Consider the following 11,676-nt stretch of genomic DNA (forward strand, 5'->3'; position numbering starts at 1 on the left):
CTCGGTGGTTCAGCAGGAATGTTGTATCTTCTTTGTAGGACAAACCAGGGAGAGAAGCCAGCTGGTTCAGAGATAGGACCTGCCATCAATGGGAACAGCACTCACAGTCCATTTTGTGCCAACTGGTTTTTAAACTTTGTCTTGTGCTTCAAGGTCTACCTTCTGAGATGAACTAAGCATGGGAACTATTCCATTTAACTTAACAATATCTGCTTCTGCAGGCTGGAAGGAAGTGTTTGGAAATCTAGCCTGGACAACAGGATGAAGCTGTCCTATTTCTGGCAGGGCTACAACCCGTGTCCCTCTCCTTCCCTGCCACGAGAGCAGCTCCTTCGTACCCTTGTAACTCTCCCTTTTCTCAGAAACGTCCTCGTTCCCTTCCAGGTCCAATTGGTCTACCTCCAAAACAAGCTCAAATCCGATCCTGCTCCCTGTCTATCCTTTCTGGGTTGCTGGCCCAGCAAGGGATGACACACTGTCCATGGACAGGAGCTATCAGCATGCTGGCTAAGGACAGCCGAGCACAAGCTGAGTGGCTAATTCAAGGCTGCCAAAAAGGATGGGTAATAGTTGGGCTCTGTTTGCCTTCTCCTCAGGGAGGGCATTACTAATCTCCTACACAGTCTCTGTTTTTCCATTAATCTCACAGTAACAGAGTGTCTCTGAAACCTCCATATCGGTCAGATTTGGGGGGGGTGCCTCTGGCATTTTTTTTCCCCCCTTCCTTTTTGTTTTGTTTGTTTTCTTTTTCAGGTTTTTCACCAACTATGAAAGCTCCTGGTGAAAGGGGTCAAGGAGAGGAGAAGTTGACAGGTAGACAGATGTGTGCCTTTTTCCTTCAGACAAGAACACATTCTTCCATTTCTTGATTTTGGGGGCCTGAGCCATGATCTTTGAATAGTGAGGGTTGGGAATGCTGTTCACTATTGGCAGGCCTGGTGGACAGAATGACACAAATCCCAAAGACAATATTAACAAGCCATAAAGTTCAGTAAGATGTGCATTTCATTTTTAACTCTTCTCTGGTTTTGCTGATGGCAATGTGCTGGGGTTTGGGGGGTTGGAGGTTTTGGGAGTAATCTCTTTTTTTTTTTTTTGGCAAAACCAAATTTTTGGAACAATTTTTACCTGGTCACTTTAGCACTTAGCTTTCTCATCTCTGCCACCTGTTTCTGTAGTCATCGCTTTCCAAAAGAGCACAGCACAATGAAAGTCAGAAAGAGAAACAATTTGCATATTGTGTGCTGCTTCTTCAAGCAAATAGATAACTTCAGCAGCTCCTGAGCCAGTGCAACTGTTCAAGCTATCTCACGATTTTTTTGCAAGCTCACAGAAAAGAAGCAGATGGCAACAACAGAAGATGAAGAGAAAGGGAACCTACTACCAGCCTAATGTTATTCAAAGTATATGGATCTGAAGTGTGCTTCATGAGGCAAACAGTGGGAAAATGTTGCTCTTGATTATGCAGCTGCTGGTGAGTTCTGTGGCACTTGAGCCACCCTTGGTTGGTCGTCCCTGTGCCACCACTCCACTGCTGTTGCTGCCTTGTAAGTTGTGAGGAGAGGCATGGTGCTCAGCAGTATCTATTCACCCACCATGGGTCACCTTGGTGGCTGAGAGCATGCTCAGCTCTTGCTTGGAGCTCACTGGACATTCAGGGACACAAGACAGCACTTTGGCCCTGCAGTCGTACAGAAATACTAAAGGCCCCACTCTGTTTTTCTTTTTGCAGATCAGTGGAATTGATGCAGAAGATTTGAAACAATAAATTGAAGTTCCTCATGCTCATGGCAAGTCACAGTCAAAATGGGAAAACCTTGAAGGAGAAGAAGCAGTCCAAGTAGCAGTGTGGCCCCTGAGCTCTGGGCAAGCTGCTGCAGAGCAGTTTCAAAGAGAAGCCACAGTACTGGAGGCACTGCTTTGCTGAGCACATCTCTTGTCCCCTCGCCACACAAGTGGCTTATAGCTGTGGTCTGCCAGAGTGTTTAATTAGGGTGATATTAATGACTGCATCATTACTACTACCTGTTAATTGATGGATCTTTGTTCTCTTTAAAATTGTTCCTAGTGTGAAATGTGGCAGTTTCTCTTGAGGGTAGATTCTTTTTTATACCCAACTGGTTATATCATTCTGGTTTAGAACAACCAAGAAGAAAATCCATTTTTATTATGGCATTTACTGTCATAACATTAAGCAAACGAACAAAACCAGCTACCCCTCACCACAAGCTCACAACAGGGTCAGTACTTCTCAAAAAGATTCTTACTGTGAATGTCTTAACCTACAACATGCGAATCATTCCATGCACCTTCCACAGAACAACATTTCCAGCACTTGAAATGCACAAAGAGTCTGTTTAAAATACACTACAGGCATAGCAGGCAGTCTCTGCTGCAAACCCAGATCTGACCTGGCTTCTGGTTCCAATGAACCATGAGCCCATTTATGTTACCACATATTGAGAGTGGCAGCACTGGAATCCTGTGTAAAAAGCAACAGCTATGAGTTCAGACTGCTTGCTTTAAACACAGATCTTGGCTGAAATCAGAATATCAGGGTCTGACCCTAAAGCCACAGGCCTGGAATGTATGAGCGTGATACATCCATCGTTTGCATCAACTTTACACCAGGGTAAGCCAATCAATTTGGGCTGAATACTTATGATCTATGTCACTGGTCATGAGCTGAATGTTAGGCTCAGTTCTGTACTGTGTGATGAATTTACATGCCCTGGAGAGCTGGTACAAAATGCTATGAGAATAGCCAGGCAGAAAACAGCTCTTTGAAAGGTCTGTCTCACATCTTTCTGTATACCAATATTTTCCCCTGCAGGATCACATGCAAAATAACCAAAAACACACCAAAATAACCAAACTCCAACAAACCAACCAAGCAACAACAACAAAAATAACCCCAAACCCCTCATTTCCCACCTGATTTTGCCACTTTTTTTTTTTTAATGTAATCAGAATGGAAGAAGGGAAACTCAGTGAGAAACTGACAATTCAGCCCTGTTAGACAGGCCAACTTTGGCACCTTGCATGAAATTCCAGGCTGTTTGCTGCAACATACACAAATGCCAGGATTTCTGCTGTCTGTAATACAGAGCCAATGCTGAACAGTAGCCTCCCAGCCCCTCCATCTCACCTGCTAAGCCTGATTTCCATAATTCTGGCTAACTAGCACCTCCACTATGAATTACATTGCTGGAATGTTTTGCTAAGCCATAAACTGCAAGTATAAAATCATGCTTCACTGGGTCTTTCCTATTCAAACTCTTGGTGTATGGAGAGAACTTGCAAGTATTTGAGCAGAAAGCAAAAGAGAGCTCAGAAAGGCAGCATCTACATTGGTATAAGACAGGGATGTTTTGAACAGAAAGAGAAGGTGACACAGAAAAAAAGATAGCCTCAGCACAAATGTGAATTTTTAGTCTTTCAGTACCTTCACTACTAGTGAGAAAAGCAAGCTTCTATTGCTGAATAATCTTGCAGTAAGTAGCTGCAGCTTTTGCTTAAAAATACCTGTGTGAAGGTAAATATTAGTAAATACCTCGAGATCTCTCAACATTTGATTTACTGCCCAGGAATCTGCTGACCTGGTGGTAGCATGAAGAGGTGACAGACTAATTTTTCATAGCTGACTATTAATTCAGCAAAGGGTTTGTTCTGTGGGGTTTTGCAATACACTAAAGGGACTGACAGATTTCTGTTGGGTTTTGATATACACTAAAAGGACTAACAGATAAGGTATACATTTACAGAGAGCCATACGTGCTCTCTGCACATACACTAAAGGGACTAGCAGATAAGACCTACACTTACAGAGAGCTGCATATGCACAGAGTCTTTACTCCTGCTTTATCTTGCACCTCGCAGGGACACCCATTAGTGTTTTCTGAAATATGAACTGCCCGATACGTTTGAGCTGTTGAACAACATAGGTACAGCACTGCTTGCAATGCATTTCTAAAGTGTTTCCCCCTGCCTGCTCAAGGCAATCCCCTGGGATTTTCTTTTCAATAGTATAAACTTGCAAATTAAAAAAAAACAACAAAAAACCAGAAAAATAAAACCACCAAAACAAAAACTCCTGGCAGAAGCCTAAAGCAAGTTTAGGGAGAGGTCTGTCTTGATTCAGAGTGCAAGCACAGGGTAGGTATACATTTAAGAATGACAGTGCTGTCTTTCAGTACTGCTGCCCACAATACTTGGAAATATATCCTTTCAGTATGCGAAGACATATCCTCTATGAAGCACACAGATAAATCAGCTCACCCTTGGCTGTAACTGAATGCTGTCTAGTGACTTGTGATCGACAGGGCTTTACCCTCTGACAGCCAGATTCATTGTTGGGACAGCAACCAATCGTCGGGTTTGACGACATGAGCCTAATCAAAGTTGGAGTATAAAAAGCCCCCTTGGAATATATAAGGTACACCAGCGTGGCAAGCTGTCTCTCAGATTGCATTTGCTTTCACGGATCTGTTTAGTACTGAAAGGGGAAGGGGGAGGGAAAACAAATAAAAGGAGAAGAGAAAAGAAAACAAAAAAAGAAAACAAAAAGAAAACAAAAAGGAAAAAAAGAAAAAGGAAAGGAAAAGCAGTGTGCTGAATGTGAGACCATGCAAAAGCTAGCAATCTATGTTTATCTTTACCTGTTCATGCTGATTTCGGTTGATCCGGTGGCTCTGGATGAAGGGAATCAGCCCACAGAGAACGCCGACAAAGATGGACTGTGCAACGCTTGTACGTGGAGACAGAACACAAAATCTTCCAGAATAGAAGCCATAAAAATTCAGATCCTCAGCAAACTGCGCCTGGAACAAGCTCCTAACATTAGCAGGGATGTTATTAAACAACTTTTACCCAAAGCTCCTCCACTACAGGAACTGATTGATCAGTATGACGTCCAGAGAGACGACAGTAGCGATGGCTCTTTGGAAGATGATGACTATCATGCCACCACCGAAACGATTATCACAATGCCTACAGAGTGTAAGTAACCCTGCTGCTTTCACCTCCCACTGCTCCTCAGAGAGAGTTGTCTCCCTGCTGTAGAGCCATGCAACTCCTCCTCAGGCTCTCCCAACAGGCTGCTGGCTGAAGTCTGCTAGAGGGAGGGAGGAGAGTGTTATTCCTAAAGAATTTGAGCCAGGTTCAGATGACTGTGTTGTGATCCTTTGTTTTACTGTTTGGTTTTCGGCTCCTTGTAACATGTGTGCTCTGGAGCACCTGGGATTTGCCTGCTGTCTTAGAAAGCAAAGGGAGATCTGCAGTTTAGCTGGCTTCGTTAGCTGCAGCACTCAGGGCATTTTCCTATCACAGCTAGAAAGTACAAGTGCAGATAATGAGACAACTGGATTTTTCTGGGGGAGGTTTTGCTGGCCAGTGTTTTTAAGCAGTAACAGAAAGCAGCAGAAATACCTCTCAGAGCACCAGACCCAGCTAACTGCAACACGCTAGAGCAAGTGCAAGCAGAGAGTTAAATCCTTGCTTCTTTGCTGATTCCATAAAGTGGCACCACCCATCTCCGAGTTATTCTAAAACTATATATTTAAAGCAAATATGCGTGCAACAGATTTGAGTGTTAAACGGCCCCGTGACAGCGATCAGCTCTGGTAGCTGCGCTAAGCAAGAATGAAGGCATTTACTGAATGAGCAGATTCTGAGTTATCTTCTGAGTGCTAAACATCTGCTATGGCTCCTATCAAGTATCTTTTGCCTGGCTAATACTATAGTATCTTGTGTTCTTCATCAGCTAAAGTATTTGGCTATGGCAGCTGGTTTTTTTAAATAACACTTACCAATATGATGTCAAAAGGGAAGAAGATGACAGGACATGTGAGGCATGTTAGCAGTCACAATGCTCGTGCTTACAACGGTATCAGCTGCCCCCTCAGCCAGCTAAAAATGTGCACATCGATGAGAAACTCACTTGATCTGCAAAGTTTTTCAGCCTATTAATGAGATGTGTGCTTAACAGCAACGTATTGCTGCAACCTTATCACAAAGCTGTGGTCTGGCAGCAGCTTTATTCCAGCCTGGTTATGTCTCAGGCTCTGTAACTATTTTTATTTAAACTCTTACATAATTAGCAGGGCTGAAGAAAAGTCATTGTGCTGCTTCACTGATCCCAGTTTCGTTTCCTACTTTTTGATTAAAAAAAACCAACCCCAAACAACCCTTCAACTATTTTAAATGCACTAAAGAGACAGGTCTCTTAAGTGGTGAGATTTATGAATGTCAAAGCCCTGCACCATTTAAGATTAGCATTACCCATTTTATCCTGGCATGGAAAGACACTGCTGTGACTAGGTAGGACAGCTGCATCGTAGGCTACAGGAAGGAGGAACGCAGCCCTGCACATGACTTCCCTATAATATTGCTCAAATGAAAAGAAAACAAAATGAACCTTACATTAATACTTTCTTAATTATCTTCCCCTCCCCCCCTCCCGAATTGAAAAAAGAAAGTAAAGTCTTTGTGTAGTTTGCCCATGGCTGCCTCTGTCTGTATGATGTGTAACACACAAAGGCAACTCAGGAAATTAGAATTAACTAGATCACCACCCCCCCCAAACACACGTTGAGTCAGCTTAGGGCAAAGCTGTTATTTTGCAGGCTTCGTGAAGGTCCTCAGGAGACAACTAAAAGAAATGAGGAGGTAGCAGTCACTGAAGTGGAATAGGCTGTACCCTCTCCCCACGTAATTTTAGTTTGGGGAAGAGGCATTCTGCAGCTGTACCAGTCAGCCTGCAGCACTGCCACTGCTGGTCAGAGCCTTCAGCATATTGAGGACCACAAAACTCCTCTGCAGCGTGACAGCCCATCACTGCTGAGTTCCAGCCTCTTCTCTGCTTAGTCTATGGAGCACAAGGCACCATCTAGAGTGATGTAGAAACTGATTAGCCAAACCTTATTTTAGCCCTCTAACAAACCAATTATCTGTTCCTTGTCATTTGAAGCTACTTTTAGGTTAATACAGCATTGTGCTTTTGTCGACCCCCAGTAAATTTGGTGTGGAAATTAAACCCCAGAAAATGAATGAAGTTAAATTCACCTTGTTAGTTGGGGTGTTTGTAACATGTCGTAAGACTTCTTACACAGTCTGGAAAACAATAAGAGTAATTGGGGTTATATATGCATATTTCTTTTTGTTCCCTGTTCAGTAATCTGTTCTTTCCATTCATTTATAGCTGATTTTCTTGTACAAATGGAGGGAAAACCAAAATGTTGCTTCTTTAAGTTTAGCTCTAAAATACAATATAACAAAGTAGTAAAGGCACAATTGTGGATATACTTGAGGCAAGTCCAAAAACCTACAACGGTGTTTGTGCAGATCCTGAGACTCATTAAACCCATGAAAGACGGTACAAGATATACTGGAATTCGATCTCTGAAACTCGACATGAGCCCAGGCACTGGTATTTGGCAGAGCATTGATGTGAAGACAGTGTTGCAAAATTGGCTCAAACAGCCCGAATCCAATTTAGGCATCGAAATCAAAGCTTTTGATGAGAATGGACGAGACCTTGCTGTAACTTTCCCAGGACCAGGTGAAGATGGATTGGTAAGTTTGTTCAGAAACATAACCATTTAAATACCTTGTGTGTTCTGCAAAGCATTTTGTGTTTTTAGGATCAACTGGAAGCATTCCTTAGGGAATGGAAACCTTCAGTATATCCAATTCTTCTGCTCTTTAATCTCTGGTCACGTCAAAGCATTGCTGTGTCTCTGTTTGCCTACCTGAAAGATTGAGACAAATTGCAGTATTTCAGAGGGATGCTGGGAAGCATTAATTAGGAAGTGTTCTGGTAATTACTGATGGATGGTACTATCAAAGTAATATTGTTTTCCAATTTGAGAGCAAATACTGCTTACTAAGCCATTACTTTACCTAAAGCTGAAAGAACAGTCCTTACATTCTGTCTCTGATAAGGAAGTTGCCTCTGAGGGTGAGGGAGGTTCTCCCTACACTGCATGTTTATATTTTCTATTAACAAACAGCAAGAATTATCTGTGTGAATGAAAGTGAGAACAGATCTGCTCCATAGTGTTAAGGTCTGCACCCTTCAGTCTGTGATAGAGTCCATCATTCCACCTACTAAAAATGTTTGAATAGGGGACTTCTGATTAGTATAAATAATCAAACTATGAGAAAGAGCATAAAATAACTATCTGGGCTTGTAAGTATAGAGCAAATAATTAAATCTGAAGTGGATTGGTCAAGCTAGTTAAACTCTAGTGCCCCCAACACAAGAGAGACATGGACCTGCTGCAGTAGGTTCAGAGGACGGCCATCAAGATGATCAGAAGACTGGAGCACCTCTCCTATAGGGACAGGCTGAGAGAATTTGGGCTATTCAGCCTGGAGAAGGCTCTGGGGAGACCTTAGAGCTGCATTTCAATATCTGAAGGGGACCTACAACAAGGCTGGGGAAGAACTGTTTAGAAGGGCTTGTAGTGATAGGATGAGGGCTGATGGTTTGAAATTGGAGCAGGGCAGATTTAGGTTGGGCATAAGGAAGAAGTTCTTTGCAGTGAGAGTGGTGAAATACTTGAACAGGCTGCCCAGGGATGTGGTTGAGGAGACTCCATGGAGGCATTCAAGATCAGACTTGATGTGGTCCTGGGCAGCCTGATCTAGTTGGAGGTGCCCCTGCTAACTGCATGGGGGTGGGACAAGATGACCTTTGAGGGTCCCTTCCAACCCAATCTCTGAATTACAGCATTCTTGTTATTTTTTTTTCCTGCAAATCACTAATTGTCAGCAGCCTCTAAACATTCCTGAACCTATTGCAGCTGAAAGAAGCACAACCAAAGAGTCCTTCTTCGGGAATAATGAACACTGATCCACTACATAGAAGTAGAAATTGAGTAATCTGTTTATCACAGAATCTTTTAGGTTGAAAAAGACCTTTAAGATCATTGAGTCCAGCTCTACTTATGTGCCTCTGTAACATTTAACTTCATAGCAGCATGATGCACTTGAAAAAACTTAAAGAAATAACATACTGAGATCCTAATTCTTAATCTAGTAGGGATGTGGATATCCCAGACTTGAAGCAGGCCAGCTAGAAATCACGATAAGGAATGTTCTCACCACCTCCACCCATTCAAACACCCAAGCCTGTGCTTTCACTTGTGCTGATAACTCCATGATTATCATCATCAATAAAAACAAACTGAGTCAGCAGTAGGGCAGGGTTGGATCAGTGGCTGATAATGGGAGAGGAAAATTCTCTTCCCTCTGGCTCCTCTCCATAGCTCCCGGTACAGGAATGCTCCTCTTGCCAAGCCCCTTCCCATATCATTTACCTTTGGGAGGAGTATCTCCAGCAGCTGGAAAACTTGCAGCCATAAAGGCGAGAATCTTGGAAAGGACAAACCTGTGTGACAAAGTTAGCTGGGCTGTTATTTTCTCCTAAGGAATGGTCTTCCTTCATGGGATAGCCTGGACCGTGCCAAACCCACACCCAGGGCTGAAATCAGTGCACAGAAGGGATGAAACTTCAGGAGTTTTTTCAAACCGGTGATCATGAAGGTTGCAATTCCTTCTCACTTGGTGACTGTGGAAACACACCTTTGGTAGGAGGCACATGGCTCAGAAGTCTGGCAAAAGTGCAGTCTTGGCCAGGGGGCTCATTCAGGAGCCAAAATATTAGCTGCCCCTCCAAATTCAGGACAGTGAATTGAGTGCTTTGGCAGAAGGGGAAGCTGTGAAGTACCAGTAACGTGCACAAGCTGGGGAAGCACTCATTTCTACAGCCCTGACAGCTGTTTAAGCTTGACAGCAACGATGGAGCAAATTCTGTTCCCCCTGGTCTGGAAAAGAAGCATTCCCTGATATTCAGAAACTCTGATGTGTCTGAAAGTCTGAAACCAATATGATTTTCATGGAGGCAACTTCAGAAAAACTCACAAGAGGGAACTTTGCCCAAAAAACTCCCCCAATTTTTTTGGAGTGCTTGGTTTTCTTTTGGGAGTTCTTCTACAGGAATAAGTAATCAACAGTAATAGAAAAAGCTCTTGTTATCGAGCTTAAAGCAAGCAAACAAACAAAACCTGCAAGAAAAGCAAAAAGCCAGCATCCTCCAGGGTTCTGAAATATTCATGTAGCAGTTGATAGAAATGACATTAGGAATGAGATAATGGCAATTCTGTGTGCAGGTACTCAGGAGCTAAAACTCTTTATAGAGAAATAACAGGAAAATACTGATGCTCAGCTTGAAAAATATGAATAAACAAAGAATGGCTTAGATTGGAAGGGACCCCAGAGATATCTGCTCCAGCCTCCCTGCCGTGGGCAGTGGTGCCTCTCAACTAGTCTTGGTTGCCCAAAGGCTCATCCAGTCTGGCCTGGAACACCTCTCCAGGGAGAGCGCAACCACAACCTCTCCAGGCAACCTATTCCAGAATCTCACCACCCTCCTACTGAAGAACTTCTTCCTAAGATCCAGTCTAAACCCACTCTCCCTCAGCTTAAAATCGTTCCCCCTTGTTTTGTTGCTAGACACTCTAATGAAAAGTCCCTCTCCAGCCTTTAAGCTTCTTTGAGGTATTGCAAGGCAGCTCTAAGGTCCCCCTGGAGGACCTTGAGGAGTGATCACCTGTAGCAGAGGAGCTTTGGTTGCAAATGTGATTTGAGAATGTTGGTTTGAAACACCTCTGTCTGAAATATTCTTTACTGGCACATTTTGACTGAGCTTAGGCTTACCATAGTAATGCTTCCACTTCCTTCTCTCCTCACAGAACCCCTTTTTAGAGGTGAGAGTTACAGACACACCGAAACGGTCCCGCAGAGATTTTGGCCTGGACTGCGACGAGCACTCGACAGAGTCCCGATGTTGTCGCTACCCTCTGACAGTGGATTTCGAGGCCTTCGGCTGGGACTGGATTATCGCTCCTAAGAGATACAAAGCCAATTACTGCTCCGGAGAGTGCGAGTTTGTCTTTTTACAAAAGTACCCCCACACCCACCTGGTGCACCAAGCCAACCCCAGAGGCTCGGCAGGCCCTTGCTGCACGCCCACCAAGATGTCCCCCATCAACATGCTCTACTTCAATGGGAAAGAACAAATCATATACGGCAAGATACCGGCCATGGTCGTAGATCGCTGCGGGTGCTCGTGAGGTTGTTTGCGAGGTCTACTGCTTCCTAAATTGTGAAAGCTACCAAAAACAAAGGGAAAAAAAAGGAAAAAAGAAAAAAAAAAAGAAAAAGGAAAAAAGAGGAAAAAAAAGTATAACATTATACCCCCCTCAGCAGTCTCTGAAACTGTGAAGTTACGTACGCTAAGCATTGCCGACATCCTACACGCTGTATGATAGGCTATCGTACAGATTTTAGTGCAGCACCAGCTCCAGAACCTCAGCTAAAGGAGGCAACAGTTACCAGGTGGCTGGAGGTCGAGCCAGGGAAAGAGAAAAATCTGCAATCAAAAATCACCGGGCTCAACACACCGAGTTCTCATGCTGTGAGGGAATCGACAGTCAGTCGTTCAGACGCAGGTTTTAGTCCGCGCCAGTAGCCAACGCGTTAAACGAAAAGCAAGCTCCTTCTCATCCCAGGACGGAAGGAGCTGGCTTTTAAGCCCCTTTCCTCACAGCTTCATGTAATATTGTATTTACAGGAAAAAAGTATTTACTGGCAACATTATACACTGCTACACAA

The 11,676-nt window shown here is 43.6% G+C and overlaps 1 protein-coding gene across 1 annotated transcript; it reads left to right on the forward strand.

Moving 5' to 3' along the window:
- Positions 1-4,588: 4,588 nt before the first annotated feature.
- MSTN (myostatin) lies at positions 4,589-11,160 on the forward strand. The gene is made up of 3 exons (XM_009911209.2): positions 4,589-4,998; positions 7,199-7,572; positions 10,755-11,160. Exons 1-3 carry the CDS (start codon positions 4,626-4,628, stop codon positions 11,133-11,135), a joined length of 1,128 nt encoding a protein of 375 aa, XP_009909511.1. The 5' UTR covers positions 4,589-4,625; the 3' UTR covers positions 11,136-11,160.
- Positions 11,161-11,676: the final 516 nt, after the last annotated feature.

Source organism: Dryobates pubescens, chromosome 37 (assembly GCF_014839835.1).
Source record: "Dryobates pubescens isolate bDryPub1 chromosome 37, bDryPub1.pri, whole genome shotgun sequence".
Classification (NCBI taxonomy): Eukaryota; Metazoa; Chordata; class Aves; order Piciformes; family Picidae; genus Dryobates; species Dryobates pubescens.

Coding starts and splice junctions, on each gene's coding strand:
- MSTN (XM_009911209.2), top strand. CDS start 4,626: ATGCAAAAGCTAGCAATCTATGTTTATCTTTACCTGTTCATGCTGATT. Junction 4,999..7,198: donor TATCACAATGCCTACAGAGT/GTAAGTAACCCT, acceptor ATTCATTTATAG/CTGATTTTCTTGTACAAATG. Junction 7,573..10,754: donor GACCAGGTGAAGATGGATTG/GTAAGTTTGTTC, acceptor CTCTCCTCACAG/AACCCCTTTTTAGAGGTGAG.